Source organism: Colobus angolensis, unplaced genomic scaffold (assembly GCF_000951035.1).
Source record: "Colobus angolensis palliatus isolate OR3802 unplaced genomic scaffold, Cang.pa_1.0 Scaffold16, whole genome shotgun sequence".
NCBI classification, from domain to species: Eukaryota; Metazoa; Chordata; class Mammalia; order Primates; family Cercopithecidae; genus Colobus; species Colobus angolensis.
This window is the reverse complement of record NW_012114710.1, coordinates 6,518,356-6,536,672: the sequence shown is the minus strand read 5'-3', so window position 1 is coordinate 6,536,672 and position 18,317 is coordinate 6,518,356. Positions and strand designations below refer to the sequence as shown.

Below are 18,317 nucleotides of genomic sequence, written 5' to 3'. Positions count from 1 at the left end.
AAAAATCTGCTTTCGTTTATGGTAAGACACCATTGGTTATTTCACCAAGGCTTCAACTAGAACGGCATGCTTTCAAATATAAACAGACTGCTTTAAGGAATCAAACTGACTTACAGAGCTGATAAAAGCCACTTGAAAAAATTAACTTAATACCTTGTCTACCTAGTCCCTATACAGGGTTCCTGACCTATGATTTAAAAAAAAAAAATCACTTTCTGATAGGCCTGGGAGCCTCAAGTTATCTTGGGACCTGGAGAAAAGAAAAATTATCCAATTCATACTGGTATTTGCAGGCACAGATAAATCCATGGCTGGCTCAAGGCTTTAAACATTGAAATCTGCAATTCCTTATTTTAAAAAATTCCAGCAAAGCCAATGTTTAGAAAGCCTATATGGCAAATAATTGTTCTTGCTGCACTTTATGCAAATAATCAGGCCAAGTATAAAAAAACTTAGACTTATTTTGCAAATAAATTTGTCCTACTATGATTTGTCATTAATAAAATAGAAACGAGAGAAAAAATTATGTTTCAAATAAAAAAACCTATAATACATCTATTTTTAGGTTCTAGTCTTGGCCACTGTTTTGGGGTTTTTATTATTTTCTGCAATTTGGACCAACTTGAATTATTTCCAGGCTACAAGCTACAAGTCCGTAAACTTAATGTTTTCAAAGTTTTCTTCCATTTCTCTTTTTTTCTTTTTGAGATGGAGTCTCGCTCTGTCACCCAGGCTGGAGTGCAGTGGCGCGATCTCGGCTCACTGCAAGTTCCACCTCCCGGGTTCATGCCATTCTCCTACCTCAGCCTCCCTAGTAGCTGGGACTACAGGCACCTGCAACCACGCCCAACTAAATTTTTGTATTTTTTTTTTTAGTAGAGACGGGGTTTCACCATGTTAGCCAGGATAGTCTCGATCTCCTGACCTCGTGATCTGCCTGCCTTGGCCTCCCAAAGTGCTAGGCTGCTACTTTTCCCTAAGACCTTGAAAGCTAGAACTTATTCCTTGTAATACAGGCAAGAAAATCATGTCAGATCAGACTGCCACCACCTTTTTCCTCTGTAACTAAAAATGCTTTGAGTCTAATATCTGGATAAATTGTACCCAACATTAACCTTTGTTTTTCTTTTATTTCTATAAAAATGCCTTTTATTAAAAACATTTGCCTTCATCATATATAGAGGCCTAGCCCATCTACAACCTCCTGAAATGAGACACAGTTGTTTAACTGATCTAGTCACAGAACTAAAAATTGACTACAAAGGATATGGTGTATTTAAATTTACTCTTTCCTGTTTATCCCAATTTGTCTTTCTAACAACCTCTGGCCCTAATCTCTCTCTATTAGCAAACCCATGTCTGATTGGCTCTCAGGGCTATTCATCAGGATCTCTCAGGGCTTCAGATGAATTCTACAAGAACTCCTACAGTCAGAACTTTTGCAGTCAGAGCTTTTGCAAAGCAGTTACATTTCTCTTACCCTGGGACTAACCCCTATCTCAACTAAGCGCCCGTCAGCAGGAAGTTGGAGCAGTCATTGGCTTTTTTTCATCTCTGACTGGTTTGGCTGTGTCCTCACCCAAATCTCATCTTGAATTGTAGATTTCATAATTCCCACATGTCGTGGGAGGGAGCTGGTGGGGGGTAACTTAATCATGGGGGTAGGTCTTTCCCATGCTCATGATAGTGAATAAGTCTCACAAAATCTGATGGTTTTATAAAGGGGAGTCCCCTTGCACATGCTCTCTTGCCTGCCACCATGTAAGACATGACTTTGCTCCTCATTTGCCTTCCACCACGATTTTGAGGTCTCTTCAGTCATGTGGAACTGAGAGTCAATTAAATATCTTTTATAAATCACCCAGTTTCAGGTATGTTTCTATTAGCAGTGTGAAAACAGACTAATAAATTGGTACCGAGAGTGGCGCACTGATGTCAAGATACCCAAAAATGTGGATGCAACTTTGGAACTAACAGGCAGAGCTTCAAACAGTTAAGAAGGCTCAGAAGAAGACAGAAAGATGTGGGAAAGTTTGTAACTTCCTAGAGACTTGTTGAATGGCTTTGACCAAAATGCTGGTAGTAATATGGACAATAAAGTCCAGGATGGGGCGGTGTCAGATGGAGATAAGTAACTTGTTGGGAACTGGAACAAAGGTGACTCTTGCTATGTTTTCGCAAAGAGACTGGTGGCATTTTGCCCCTGTGCTAGAGATTTGTGAAGCTTTGAACTTGAGAGAGATGATTTAGGGCATCTGGCAGAAGAAATTTCTAAGCAGCAAAGCATTCAAGAGGTGACTTGGATGCTGTTAAAGACATCCAGTTTTTTGTATTCACAAAGAATATGGTTTGGAATTGGAACTTATGTTTAAAAGAGAAGCAGAGCATAAAAGTTTGAAAAATGTGCATCCTGATGATGCAACAGAAAAACCCATTTTCTTTTAAGAAATTCAAGCCAGCAGAAGAAGTGTGCATAAGTACCAAGAAGCTAAATATTAATCGCCAAGACAATGGGGAAAATGTCTCCAGGGCATATCAGAGGTCTTCACGGCAGCCCCTCCCATCATAGGCCTGGAGGCCTAGGAGGAAGAAATGGTTTTGTGGGCTGGACCCAGGGCCTTGCTGCTTTGTGCAGTCTCAGCACTTACTGCCCTGCATCCCAGCTGTGGCTAAAAGAGGCCAATATACAGCTCTGGCTGTGGCTTCAGAGGGTGCAAGCCCCAAGCCCTGACAGCTTCCACATGGTGTTGAGCATGCAGATGCACAGAAGTCAAGAATTGAGATTTGGGAATCTCCACTTAAGATTTCAGAGGACGTATGGAAATGCCTGGATGTCCAGGCAGAAGCCCTGATGAAGAAACTCTGCTAGGGCAGTGCAAAAGGGAAATGTAGGGTGGAAACCCCCACACTGAGTCACCACTGGGGCACTGCCTAGTGGAGCTGTGAGGAGAGGGCCATTACCTTCCAGACCCCAGAAGGGTAGATCCACTGAAAGTTTGTACCAGGTATCTGGAAAATCCACAGATACTCAATGCCAGCCTGTGAAAACAGCCAGGAGGTGGGGCTGTACCCTGCAAAACCACAGGGATGGAGCTTCCCAAGACCATGGGAACCCACCTCTTGCATCAGTATGACCTGGATGTGAGACATGAAGTCAAAGGAAATCATTTTGGAGCTTTAAGATTTGACTGGCCCACTGAATTTTGACCTTGTATGGGGACTGTCCTTTGTTCTGGCCAATTTCTCCCATTTGGAACAGATGTATTTATCCTGTATCTGTATACCCCATTGTATTTAGGATGTCACTAACTTGCTTTTGATTTTACAGGCTTATAGTCAGAAGGGACTTGTCTCAGATGAGATTTTGGATTGTGAGCTTTTAAGTAATGAGTTAAGACTTTGAGGGACTGTTGGGAAGGCATGATTGGCTTTGAAATATGAGGATGTGAGATTTGGGAGGGGTCAGAGGTGGAATTATATGGTTTGCCTATGTCTCCACCCAAATCTCATCTTGAATTGTAGCTCCCATAATTTCCACATACTGTGGGATGGGGGTAATTGAATCATAGGGGCGGGTCTTTCCTGTGCTGTACTCATAATAGTAAATAAGTCTCACACGATCTGATGGTTTTATCAAAGGGAGTTCCCCTGCACACAATCTCTTGCCTGCCACTATGTAAGACATGACTTTGCTCCTCATTTGCCTTTCGCCACAATTGTGAGGCCTCCCCAGTCATGTGGAACTGAGAGTCAGTTAAACCTCTTTCCTTTATAAATTATCCAGTCTTGGGTATATCTTTATTAGCATGAGAACAGATAAATAGAATATCCAAAGCTCACACCTTAAGAATAAGGTATGGCAAAACCCAAAACGGAGGACTGAAACTATCTTTGCAAAAATTATAACAACTTATGTCAACTTTCAAAACAGTAAAAGAGATCCAATCTAACCAACTCCAACTTGCCTCTAACCTCCAAATTGCCCTTGGTCATTCCTGGGTATGGCCAAGCTAACTTTGGAAAAAAACATTTAGCTTATAGTTCAAATAATAATAGCCCTTCCCAAAACTAAACCACCTTTATAAAACTAATAAATGTCCACCAAGTTAAAAAAAAAAAATGAGAGGGGCCTAAATTCTGCTAAAACATAGGCATAAACAATTATCCATCATTATTCTGGAGGTCACAAGATTTACAACTTCCTCAGTTACTTCTGTAAATAACATCACTATTACAAACAGAAGACTGGCCTTTTGAGATGTCTTTTTAGGTTTTTGCTCTTCTGACAACAGGATGGCCCCACCTGAGCCTGTAACTTTTGACTTATCCAGTTCTCTGACCCCCACCCAAAAGTGGACTCAGTGCACAGGGCCATTTTCCATACCCCTGTGATAGCAACCCCAACCCGTCAGCAACACTTACTTCCTAGTCCCTGTATGCCAAACTATCTTTTAAAAACCCTAGTGTCCAAATTTTCAGGGAGGCTAATTTGCATAATAATAAAACTCCAGTCTCCCATTTAGCCAGCTCTATATGTATTGAACTCTTTATTACAATTCTCCTGTCTTACTAATCAGCTCTATCTGGGCAGTGGGCAAGAAAAATACACTGAGCAGTTACACCACAGCTCCTATTTCTACCTTATTCTTCTGCTTTTACAGTAGAAACTGTCATCACAGACCTGGTTGGCCACATTTTAATGTAATTGTGTCTTCACTTTTCTACCTTCCCCACTAACTGAGAATCCCTCTAGTGTTATTTCTATTTCTGTAACCCCAAAGCCTAACAAATGCTTGATATCTAGCCTATTTTCTCTATTTGCTCAAAAAATGACTATGTGGAAATTCAGAAAATTTAAATCATATTTTCTCACTAATAATATATGGGAATATACAGATAACTGAAAAATTGACATAAAAAAACACAAGAATTCGATAAACTTAACCTTAATTGTTTATGAAGGAAATAACTTAGATAACTCAAAAGATATGAATCAAATGAGTCTAAGTTATGTGTTAGCTGAACAACTTTTTAAAGCTGCTGGTGGAGGTAGTAGTAAACTGAGGAAAAACTCACTAGACTGAAAACTAATTTGTTTACACCACCCTGAAAAAAGTTCCTATTTACATGACTTTTACCTTTTGCCTCAATTCTTCTTAATCCTTTTTTGGTCAGAGACCCCCTTGAGTACCGTGAACTTTATAGTTCCTACCTGCAAAAACCAAAAACAAGGTAAAAAACATATCTTTTTAAGAAAATTTCCCCAACCAGCCCTACATGCAATGATTTAAGTACTCCTTTCACCACTCAGTTTGTGCTATAGTAATTTTTACATTGACATTTTACCCTGTAAGTATTGTATTGTTGTCATTTTTGTTATATTTGTTGTCTCTCTACCTTCATTGTGTGCTCTGTAAAGACAGGAGCCAGGTAACCTTTAATACTCTGTCCTACTTTAGCGCATATGTCATCTGCTAAATACTCAGATACTGAAAGAGCTTCTCAATGCCTAAGAACAAGTTGGTGCCAGGTAATAATAGCTAATGCTTACTGTGTACTTGCTATCTACCAAGTGTTACTCTCAACACATAACTGTATTAAACTCTTTAATTTTGACAATCACCTCCATGAGCTAAGCTAGGCTACCATCATCCAGATGAGGCAACTGAAACACAGAAGTAACTTCTTAACTTCTCAAGATCATGTATCCAAGAAACAGTGACCCTGGTGTTTGAATACTAGTAGCTGGCCTTAAGAAAGGACACTCTTCAATTCTCTACTACATCACCTCAAGTACTTGAGCAAAACAACTATCAGCTGGGATGTTTTAAGAAGAGAATGACTTCTAACATGCCAGTGAAAGAAATACAGGCCCATTTTGCTCTTAAAAATAATTTATTTTTTCCCTTCCTTTTTGGCTTTATTATCTTCCCCTTCTCTCCTCTTTATTCTATCCCTATCAAACCCCTGAACCCAGCTTTCCACCCCCACCAGATAAATCCGTCTTAAACTAGTTTTCCTTCCATATTTTTATCCATACTAATTCAATACTATATGAGGAGATGCAGATATTCACATGCATACAAACCCACATATACACACATACCAAGGAAGAAAGGGCATTTTCTGCAAAATGCAATATTTTTACAGCTTTCTGCATCTTCTTTCACAAAACAATACTTCCTGGAAACGTCTCTAATTCACTGGAATACATCTAGTTCATCCTTTCTGATGGCTACTCAATCTTCCTTGTGTGGATCTATCACAATGTATTCATAAGAGAGGGGCTGAAAACAAAGTTCACTTTGTTTCCAGTTGTTTGACACTAAGAACAAAGCTGCAATTAATATAAGACATCAGAAATACCAGTGGTGGAACATGAAGCAGGCAGGCTGAGTTTCTTGGAGGAAGCGTCTCTGTCTCTGGTCTTCCTGAATTCTCTTCTCAGGCAGCAGGGAACACTCCCCCCTTCTCAGCCATTTATTGGGGGTCAGGAAGGGAGAAGTGACATATTTTGGTGGGGACAATATCAAACTTCTCTTCAGAAGCTCAAATTTGAAAGCCAAAGAGATCTTCAAGATCTGCTCTCCAGTCTTTTCCCCTGGCACTTGCCAGCCCATGTATGAGAAAATCCTGTTCTGGTTTTCTCTGCCAAGACCCCCACCAGAGAGCAAGGCCTTATATGCACTCAGCAGCAAGTGGAGAGAAGGAAAAACCCAGGTTCTATGTTCCCAGAACCTATTCCAAATCCATCTAATAATTTAATGCTCTGCTACGAAACCTACTTGAAATGCTCATTCCAAACAAAGCTGTTCTATTGTATAAAGTAGAAATGTGATGATACAAAACCAGCTAATTTACTTAAAATCAGAGTAATTAACTGGAAAAAAAGAAAAAAAAAAACAACTAGTGGAAAATAACTCAGTTCCTGCCTTGCCTGCCAAGGTCAAGTTAGGACAGGACTATAAGAGCTAGAGTATGAAACAGGCCAAAATCACTTTACTGAAAACGGCTTGATAATCAACAAAGACAGAACCAAAGAGTTCCTTCTTGGCTTCTCCTACTTTGTGGTGGTCATGAATTTTATGTCTCCTAGGATAAATGTACTTACATTGAAGCATACCACTCAAATTGCACTCTAACATTTTTGTAATTTTGGAATTATTATTTTTTGTTCAATACATACTCTATTCACTCTTTCTTACTGAACTTCACTGAATATTTTAAGATTTTCGAGTCTTTCATCTAGCAGCTGACCTTATAGAACACTAAGTCACGTTTAAGACAGTGATATCAGTTAGTAATTTGGATAATCAACTTGGTTGAAACTTGGCAGAGTGCTTAAATGTAAATTTACTATATACATATGTCTTGTTTAATATCACCATGCATATAATGCTACCCCATAAATGTTAAATATTTAACTTATAATACAGTATACCACTAATATATACTTTCCCCACACTCCTGATGCTAATAGGCACTGTCAATCCAGAAGAGCAAGCATGGCAGACAGTATCGTACAACCTTGGATGACAAGCACACCACAATGTCAAAATGCTTATCTGACGAATGCTCCTCTACACCACCTGGGTGAAAATAGTCTGCAACATGTAGCTACGTCTTGTGGCCCATTTTATAAACTAGCAAATAATTTTGGTCCAAAATGGCTAACAAAAGGTGTACAATGGTATTGGAGCTTCTACAAATAAACAAGGACAAATATTGTTCTTGGTGCTAAGATGAAAATGTTATGGCAAATGGAATGTGGCTTTTAGGAAACAGTCATGGAAATAGGGTAGAGATCAACAGAAAATTAGATTGGTTAAAGTCCTTTGACATTATGAAAAGCATCGTAAATATTGCCACTAGCTGGGATGAACGAATAACAGTTGTTTGGTAGGTGGCATTTCATGACTTAAAGATGTAGAAAAAAACTGGAGTGAGTGCCAATTTAAGATGCCAGAATCATTTCTCCTTAGGGCTGCTTCCAGAATCATAACCACCCCATGGGGCGTCAATTATCAACATTCTCATTTTTAGGAGTACATCCTCCCTATCCCCTGAAACACTCCTTCTCATGGGTCATGTCTCTATATCCATTAAAATATAAAGACAAAGAAAGAAAAGCGAGAAGTAAAATATTACCTTTTATTTTCTCAGGCACACAAGTGATTTGGATACCAATTATCAAGACATTTTACTGATTTCCCTTTAGAATGATCTATTTTAAATCTTCAGCCACCTTAGAAAATAGTTTGCAGCAATCACTTTGCAATTCATAAGTATCAGGTTAGAATTAAGTTGTGGAGTAAGTTAACAGTTTATGTTCAGTATGTGAGGTTATTTGAACTCCTGAGTTTTAAATATCCTGTAGAACAGTGATTCCTCTCCCTTCTAATGGCTTTTCAGATTAAAGCAATGACTTTAAAAAATTATATACTAAATACTTGATTACAACAGAAATTGGCCAATCTAAAAATCAGATAGTGTTATACTGAGCATCATTCTGATAGAGTGAGTCACCTCCAGCTGAAACAAAATTCCACCACCAAGGCCATCAACTAGGTTAGTACTGTTTTTCCTGGGGTCTATGTAAAACTCTCTTTTTCACTGCAAATGCTGCTTGGCTATGAACAGCATGGGTTTACCTGCACCAACCTGGCACACACCTAGCAACTTTCTCAAGCATTCTAAAGATATCCCTAGAGCCAACAAATATTGACATATGTAAGTCACAGCACCTTTCTCAAGAACAGTCCAAATCAGCAGTGCACATTCACACACAGGAATGCTGGGGATATGCTTGTACCTGCACCACTTAATTACAACAAGGGGAAATAAGAGTAACTAATGAACTTAATAGCTTCACAAGAAGAAAAATGTTTTATAGTAATACACTTGACCCTATCAGGCAAAAGCCACCTAAAAGGATTTGTAACTGGTTACAAAGTGCATCAAGGGAGAGAATGGCTGGCTCTGAATAAACCCACAGTCACTTCTGAACATAAAATACACATTCTAATGACAGAGAGTTGATAATATTATTTTCACAAACCAAACAGTACAAATTTCAAGTTATTTCACAAATCAGATGATCAAATAAAAATGGACATGAATATACTTAGTAAATTAGTATATACACTTTTAAAAGGTGCTATTGTAAAATAACCTACATGACAAAATTTGGCAAAGAGTAAACAAAATCATTAACAATAAACCAAAAAATATGTAAAACTTAAGAAAACGCCCAAAGAATTAAAAAAGAACACATCTTTCATAAGATTCAGAAATTATATACCATTTTTAAGTGTGCATTAAGCAACTTTATACTGCACTTTAACAGTCTGAGAAATTTGACATTTCATTTCTATAAATATACATGACTGGAGACATTTTATAAGTATATATGACTAACAGCAATATTTGGACAACATAAAAGTACCCTAAAGATGTGTGTTGCTGCCATAAATCTGGGATACAGGATTAAAAATGGAGTAAATAAGGCATGGCAATGCTTTGCATGATTTATTGTGAATGCAACCTAAAAACCCAGCAACCAAATTCACCCATCAAGTAGCAGGACTGTAAGGGACTACTGTTTACTTGGATGCTGGAAATGCTGAAGAAAAGAAAAACCACAGCCATAGATTGGTATTTTAGAAACAGTCAATCCATACTATTTTAAGAAAAAAATGGATGATTTATTATATAAAATTAAGATTGGCAGAATACAGAAAAATTATTTCTTTTACCTTTACATACCTATTATAAGTACCAAGCAAAGTGTAACAATTAGAACTCATTATAAACTATCAAAAAGTATTCATTTGGTGAAAGTATTCAAGTCACAAATGCCAAGTAAATAAATGCACTTCCAAATACGTGAAGTGTAAAACAAGTATGAAAATAGTGATCTTAAATAATGATTCCTTTCACAAAAACTAACCAACAAACAAGAAGCATACGAAAAAGACTGTCAGGTTAGACAGAAAAAAATAAATCAAATGTATTGTTGGTTGGGAATGTTAAACTAAAATCATTAAAAAACAGCAACTAGGATTCAAAAGAAAGAAAGAAAAAAAAAAAGAAATGAGTAATTAGGACTCAAAAAAGAATAAGGGTATTCCAATACTATATCTATTTTCCTACTATTAACAAGAAAGGAGGATTTGGAGGCCAATTATGTCCTGTAGACCCAGGTGCTCTCAAAGTATTTGCACTGAAGTCTTCTTGGTATGGACATATAAATGAACTTTACTGTTAGTCAAAGATGAGAAAACTTACACATTATAAAAGAAAGGAAAGCAATTACATCTGATAGGGAAAAAAGATCACCCATTAAAATGAACAAATTCATCTCTAGCATAAGACTAAAATAATCTGCTTCCAAAGAATTCCTTTGTACTTTAGTAGATGAGGGCAAAGCTTTTACCATAATGAAAAGGCAAATGGGAGGTCTCTGATAAGTTGGAATCGTCATAGCAATAAAAGAGATACCTACCAGAAAATTTGCATTAATATCTATAATCTCATTTGTTAAAAAAAACTCATTAAGTTTATAATTAAACTATTTTAAAAATAAAATAAATGAATAATACATATGTAATATGAATCATATGCCAAATTATATTCTATAGTCATAAGTGCTATTAATAAATACATTTGATTCATGCTACAAGAGAAAGAATTGAGACAATTTCACATTTCAGAATTCCTGAGTCTTATCAGAGAAAAACAAGTACCAAAAAAACAAAGAAAATAAACTTACTTAAAGTAGGGCAAATAACACAAATTTGGGCATTAACTTAATATCATATTTATAGTTTTAAAGCTGAAGACTATGGGAACAATATATATGTACTTCATGAAATTATAAACATGTTTTTAAAGCTTGGTTTTTAAAAAAGGCGTTTTGATCAAACAAGGCCACCTGAGTGACATCTTCAATGATGGTAAGCCCACCATTTTAAACGAATAACATTTTTATTTAAAAGCCTAATTATTAATATAAAAAGGAAAAAAGTTTATTTTAACAAAATGTTTTAGTAAGATTGCAATGGGACAGCCCTTTGATGAAAAATCTAAGGAGGGTAAAGCCAATGTAACTGAATTAGAACAAGAGTTCTAATTTTGAGTCACTACCCACTAAATAATTTCCCTTTTGCTTTGCATATTACACAGTGAAAATAAACAGTTATCTTAAGAGCACTTCAGTCCCACAAGGTAGGATTTAAGCTTTGTGAATAGGTGTAAATGGCCCTGTAACAACATGATGCCTGCAAAAATACATTCCACTGAAAATTAATGTGTGTTCTCTAACTAGTAAGGAAATGGGAAGCTAAGTGGTCCCACTTAAACAATAAAACAAAACAAAACAAAAACCACTGTTTATCCTTTCTGGAAAGACTACCAACACAAAGAACATCCAATAATATTATACATTTAAACCTGCATACTTTTACTCATCTTTACAAGTAGGAAATATGCATACAAACAACTCATGGGCTTTATAAATAAAGACACTAATCAGAAATAATATTTGGGTTATTTCTCTGTTCGTAAATACCCAGAAATAAAACAATTAAAAAACACTAAAGTGCAGACCTATAGGCCAATACAGGCATGATAAAGAGGTGCAGCCAAATTTGCATCTACGTTTACACTTACATATCCAGAAAATGATTCTTGCTTTAAAAAAAAAAAAATTGTGCAATTTAAAAACGAGTCAGTTTTGTTTGTGCCGTAATACAATTAGAACTTGTCTCTGCCCACTAGTGAAGTGACTGCTAGACCTTAGACAGCATACTAGGCTCTTGACAATCACATATCTCATCAGAATCATACAACATTGATTCCACCTCCAGAAAATGTTAGGGTCCTCTTGTTGTAGAATGAAGAGCCACTGGTATTTGGTTGATTGCCTTTAACCAGAGAGGACTTCAGTTCCATTTCACAAGCTACAATAGCTGCATTCAATTCCACTTGAGCTCGATGAACTACATAAAACATGAGGCCTATACTTATAATAATCTGTGAATAAAAATAAAACATTACAGTTATCAATATTTTATACAGAAAAAAAGAGATAAATAAATCCAATAAATATTTGGCTTAGAAATGCTTCAAACCGGGGGCTTCTCAAAGATGGTAGGTAAAAGGCTATACATTTTTAAATAGTTTACATACAGTTATTGTTTATTCTTTCCTTTGCTGCTTCTCCTGGGAGTGGAGGACCGAAGTCTACAGGTAACCATGACACAGTATTAGGAAAACACACATTCCTTTTGGTTCACTTGATACAAGCCAAACCTGTCTCTTTGTACCAAAAAGCTTTCTTCAAGGAACAAAAAATGTCTATAACAGAGATAACAGCTGGCTAAACTTTGTTGGTATAATTAATGTATTATACCTTTGCATGACTATAAATGTCCATGGGTATTTCTAAGCCCACTTAGTGAGAAGCACTACCATTTACAATGAACTATCTGGTGCAGACAAAATTAAAAGTATTACGGACCACTTAAAAAAATGAAATGCCAATAAACTTCCAAAGAAATTAACAAGAGATTGTGAACAAGAAACTGCCTATACTTAGGAAAAAACAAAATCAGAGGAAAATACGATGATTATTTTAAAATGTTAGTCAAAGGGATACCAGAAAAAATTATCACACCGATCAAACGGAAAGTCAGGTTTCTAGTCTTAGCTTAGCTACTCACTAGTGATGTGATTTAGGGAAGCTTCAGTTTCTCATTGTCTTACAGGGAAGCTATGGTCCCTCTGTATTTTTTTCCTTTTTCCTTTTTTTTTTTTTAATTTTTTTTTTTTGAGATGGAGTCTTGCTCTGTCGCCCAGGCTGGAGTGCAGTGGCACAATCTCAGCTCACTGCAACCTCCGCCTCCCAGGTTCAAGCAATTCTCCTGCCTCGGCCTCCCAAAGTGCTGGGATTACAGGGGTGAGCCACAGCGCCCGGCCCACTTTAACATTCTATGTACAATTCATCAGAATGTCTAAGCAGTGTACATTTTCTAAATGAGTTTTATTCCAAAGTTCATTTATAAATCAGTTCTTTAGGACTTGGAGCAAATACAGCAGGTGTTATTTAATGTCCCAGCAAGTTTACAAAGGCTGCTGTAAACAAAAGTGATACTGAAATATAATACATTTTCAATAAAATCTACCCATAATTATAACATAAGCTTTATGGAGAAAGTATTTTAAATCCAAGTGCTGAGAGTGGTTGGGGAGGAGAAAATAGAAGCAGAGCATACTTGGGGTATGGTAAATGTGAGAGGGGAGGAACTTGGAACTTGCACTAGGGGGTGCCATTAAATGAGTACCCATCACTCACTAAAATTGTAAATAAGTTAGGCATCTTAAAGCTGGGTCTTTAAATTCTGTAATTGCTTTCTGTTAATTCTCTTAAAAGAAACAAGATATATTTACTGAAAACTCCTAAGTTTGCTACATATCAATAAATGGAAACACCATTTAAAGAGATGAAGAAAATATTGGGAGGGGTGCATTGTGAATTAAATGCTATGTTCTGTTTTAGACATGCTGAATTCGAGGTGCCTGTTAGATATCCAAAGAAGTTCATGGATGTCAGTGAATAGGTCTGAAGCTATAGAAAGAGGACTGAGCTAAAGACAGTGCTGGGGAGTAGGATGAGGGTGGGGGGAGGATCTTTACCCAACTGCACATCTTAGCAACCATCAGAGTAATTGGATTTGCTGTTAAAAAAAAAAAGTTTTCAGAGTAGGACTAGAAAACTTAAGCTAGAATCTTCAAAAACACAGATATAAGGGGTGAAAGGAAGAAGTTAAGCATAAGCCAGGCAAGTGGGAAAAAAAGTTAAGACAGTGGTATCAAAGAAACTAAGGGAAGAGTGTTTTAATAACGAAGACACTGTCAAGAGTCTTAGACTGCTAACAGGTCAAGCTAGATGAGAACTGGAAAGTGCATCTCATTTAGAAAAGGTTACTGACAGCCTTAAAAAGAGCAGTTTGAGGGAAGGAAGTGGCAGGGCCACAGATAGCAAGGGTGAAATGGTTGTATCTTTAAGTGGGACTTTCCCAGCTACACTTCTGATCCCAGGGTCTGATGATCTGGACTGTCCCCCAACATGCCCTCCCCATCTTCCTTAGCCGAGTGAAGTGTTAAAAGGATTTAGAAAATGGAAACAAAGTATAGACAATTTTTTTAAAAGTTTCCTTATTAAAATGAAATCAAAGAATCAAACACAGGCAGAAGGTTAAGCCTCACACAGAAAGGCAGGCATCTCTTAATGCTAACTGGAAAGCAGGCTAAGCAGGGGCGGGAACATAAGAAGTTAACAGATTTCTTATATGAAAATTCAGGGGTTTCTCAGTTGAAGGCTTCTGATTTTTCTGTTAAGCAAGAGAGGTAATCTGTTGACAATAAAGAGGGCGGGCAGGTGAAGGAGTCAAAATTCTGAGGAGAAGTGAAGATAGTTTAAAATAATTAACTATTTCAAGACAACAGCAGGGGAGTGAGAAGACAAAGGAGAGAGCTAGGATGTGGGGTAGTGTTGAGAAACTAAGTGAAGATTTGCAACCATGAGTTAAATATCAATCCGTTTGGTTACATGACTTCCCCAAAAGAATAGGGGTAAAGCAGATAAAACTTGGATGGTTTTGGTTGGTAGGTATATAGAAAAATAACAGGCATGGAAGAGTAACTAAATAGACCACAGAATCTAAGCTGGATTTCAGTACAGGTTGAGAATCCCTAATCCAGAAATCCCAAATCTCAAAGGCTCCAACCAAAAGTTTTTGAGCACTAACAAGACACTCAAAGAAAATGCTCATTCGAACACTTTAGCTTCCAGATATTTAGATTAGGGCTACTCAACAGGTAAGCATAATGTAAATATACTAAAATCTGAGGAAATTCAAAATCTAAAACATTTCTGGCCCCAAGCATTTCGGATAAGGGATAATCAAACTATACAAGAAATGGTTGTGGCTTCCTATGAACATTTATTTTGTACTGCTTTATTTTAGGCTGGCAGCCATAAAACTCAGAGGCAAATTTGTGGCTCATTTCTAGAAAATATGAGGAATCTCATGAATATACTTATTCTGCTAGCTTTAACCTAAGCTATCTTCTTATTCTTTTGTATATATTTTGTAAGCTGCATTAAATGCCTCCTGATACAAATTAAGCTGTAACTAGTATCAATTAAATCAAGCTAGCGTAAACATGTCTTCACTTCTTTTCATAAATCCCTAGGCTAAGAAATATGTGATTTCCCCACTGTTTTGTATTCTAAGCTTAAATCTGCCAGCTTAACCAAAGGGTGAGAAATCACTGAATAAAAGAAGATTCTATAGTTTAAAAAGTACCATGAACTTCATTGACTATAGTTGAGTAATTTACTAAGACGCATAAAAAGTTTTAAATAGTAAAAGTTCTCTCCAAACTATTAACAATGAGGGATTCTAATTACTCAAATGTAAAGTCAAAGGGAAAAAAAATGTTTCAAACAGATTACTTATTTTCAGGAAACTAAAAAAAATATGCTTAACTTCATACTAAAAAAGTCTGAGAACGCGATACACATTAGATAATTTTACAGTACTCTGGGACGATCATAAATGTTAATTTATATACTGTGCTATAGATATAATGCATAGAAAGTTTAACTTTGCATGATTAGCGTGCTGTATTAATATAAATAAACCAACTGTAACAAAAACATTTAACTTAGATTCAGATTATCTAAAGAAAATACAGCTCTGGGGAAAAAAGTAAAGAAAAAATCTGACTCTACATATCAAACATATTACAAAATTTTTCTTAAAGCAAGTACTCTTATTGATAAGCTTTATTTGGGCAATATTTCAATGTAAATATTCATGGTTTTACTTTATGTACTAAACTTGTACCTCGTAAGCACAAAGAAAATTAACTCTGGCTTTATTTTATCATAGTACTTTAAACACAATAGAGTCTCAAAAACTTGAGAATAATGCCACCAAAATTAAATCTGTAATACGGTACCATATACTCAGTAACAGTTAAAACTAATAAGTTAAAAGATCAGTAAGTCTGGAGGACCATCTCATTAGTATTATTTGCTTAGAGGAGTATAGTGTTGTCCCGTGTATCTGTGGGGTATCCGTTCCTGGATCTCCCCAGGTTTCAAAATCTGTGTATACTCAAATCCCTTATATAAAATGGCATGGTAGTTGCATATAACTTTTGCATATCTGTCCATATGCTTTAAATGAGTTCTACATTACTTATAATACCTAATATGATGTAAATGCTATGTAAATAGTTATTGTAATACATTGCTTTTTTGTGCTATTTTTTATTGTTATATTGTTATTTTTAATTTTTTTCCCAAATATTTTTAATCTGTAGTTGGCTCAATCCATGAACGTGGAACCAATGGATACAGAGGGCTGACTATATTCTACTGTTTTTGAGCATGATCTCTAGAACCAACCACCTTGGTTCAAATCCTGGCTGTAACACTTATTAGTGGGGACTTTAAACAAGTTACTATCTAATGGTGTCTTTGTGAACCAGTTCTTGTGGATCAGAGATAGGGGGCTTGACTTACAGCACTTGCCATTTCCCATGGTGTAAATATTCCCATCATGGGCAATTTCAAGCTATCAATGTGATGTCACTGAATGCAGATTTGGGAAGAGATGTATAATAAACAACCAGCTCAAAATAATAAACATCTGTACCTCCTAGGGTTTTTGTAGGGACTAAATGGGCTTCAATATGTGGCATATAAAGCATGGAATAAAGGTTAACTATCATCATCATCTCACTAGTTCATGAAAAATTACGATTTTCTATTTTGTTAAATCTCAGGAGTAAAATCAATCACAAATAAATTTTTAACTATTTCTGCATGCAAATTTAAAGGCTCTAAGGAAATCCGCCTACATAGCAGTATTTTCCTCTTTCATCAACCTCTTATGTAAAATTTTATGTGCCCCAAACTATATTACAATTTGCATGGTAATAATAATCCATTACACAAGTCTTATTTGGACTTGTAATAGAAAACCTTAGACATTTTTATGAGGTAACACTTTTTAAAACAAATCTTTCGCTTCACATCAAATTGTACTAGAAAGAAATTTACATTGTTAACATAATACTTTAAAAAATACAAACAGGTGAGTTTCAATAATTCGAATATAAAGTAACAAGATAAATACTCAACTCTGCCCAACCTTACTAAAATTATTTTCAGGCACATTTCACACAAAGTCAAAATACAGTATTTGATTTGTGATGACTGAAAATAATCAATGCAAAAATAATCTTATTTTTGTCATCCTTTTTTGCCTCTTTAAGAGGATTTTTCTGTATCAATTCAGTTCTACACACTTGCATATATCTACACAATTGAAAATTTTTATGTTGTCAAAATATGAGGTAGTACTGAGAGAACCAAGAAAAAAAAATCTAAAATGGAAAAACCCTCCTATTATTTTCAATGAAATCTCTCAAATCAGCAATGCCTTACCAAAAGAAAAAGAGAAAAAAAGAGACAACCCTTGGCCTTAAACTCACCTGTAAACAAAAAACAAAATATCCACTAACACTCTGTTCTGCAATGACATCTTCCATTGTCCGCAGGGTGGTACCCAAGTAAGAATTCAGAAGCTGGGTAGGAAGCAGTCCAACCGAAGATGCCATCAGATAGTTGGGTAATGAGAGATCAGTAATCTAGAAGAGTAGATTAAAGGGAATGATTCATTACCAAGTAAAATTTCAATTCAACATAAAAAAAAATGTGTGTGTAAGTCTAACTAGTGGTATTTCCTTGGGAAGGAGCTGACATCTTTACAACAGTATCCTGAATTTACAAAAAGACTATAAAGAGAATACATGCAGAATGTAGAATATTTAGAATGAAATAAAAGTAAATTTTAATATTCTATTATAGTACCATCAAAAGGTAACATTTGTGACTTTTTCTTTCATGTAAATAAAATCCACACATAGATAACTTTGTAAAAACAGTTTTGTAAGTCTTCCTCATATCATTAAATATTCTTCAAAAGCATTCTTAAATAGCAGTGTGGTCGCTGGGCTTTGAAGCCAGATAACCCTAGAATGGCATTCTGGTGCTGAGAATTCAATAAGCTACTCTGTCTCTAAATATCTGTTTTGTTTTGTTTGGAGACAGAGTCTCGCTCTGTCGCCCGGGGCTGAGTGTAGTGGTGCGACCTGGGTTCACTGCAACCTCCGCCACCTGGGTTCAAGAAATTTTTCTGCCTCAGCCTCCCCTGTAGCTGGGCCTACAGGCGCACGCC

The 18,317-nt window shown here is 36.2% G+C and overlaps 1 protein-coding gene across 1 annotated transcript in view; it reads right to left on the bottom strand.

Annotated features, from left to right (window-relative positions):
- Positions 1-8,134: 8,134 nt before the first annotated feature.
- TMEM64 (transmembrane protein 64) overlaps positions 8,135-18,317 on the bottom strand; it is a 54,037-nt gene continuing 43,854 nt past the window's right edge. The window contains exons 4-5 of the mRNA XM_011937201.1: positions 17,572-17,727; positions 8,135-12,033 (exon numbers count right to left, since the gene is read on the bottom strand). Of these exons, the coding sequence (XP_011792591.1) occupies positions 11,842-12,033; positions 17,572-17,727 (348 nt within the window). The 3' untranslated portion in view covers positions 8,135-11,841. The remainder of the gene's footprint in view (positions 12,034-17,571; positions 17,728-18,317) is intronic.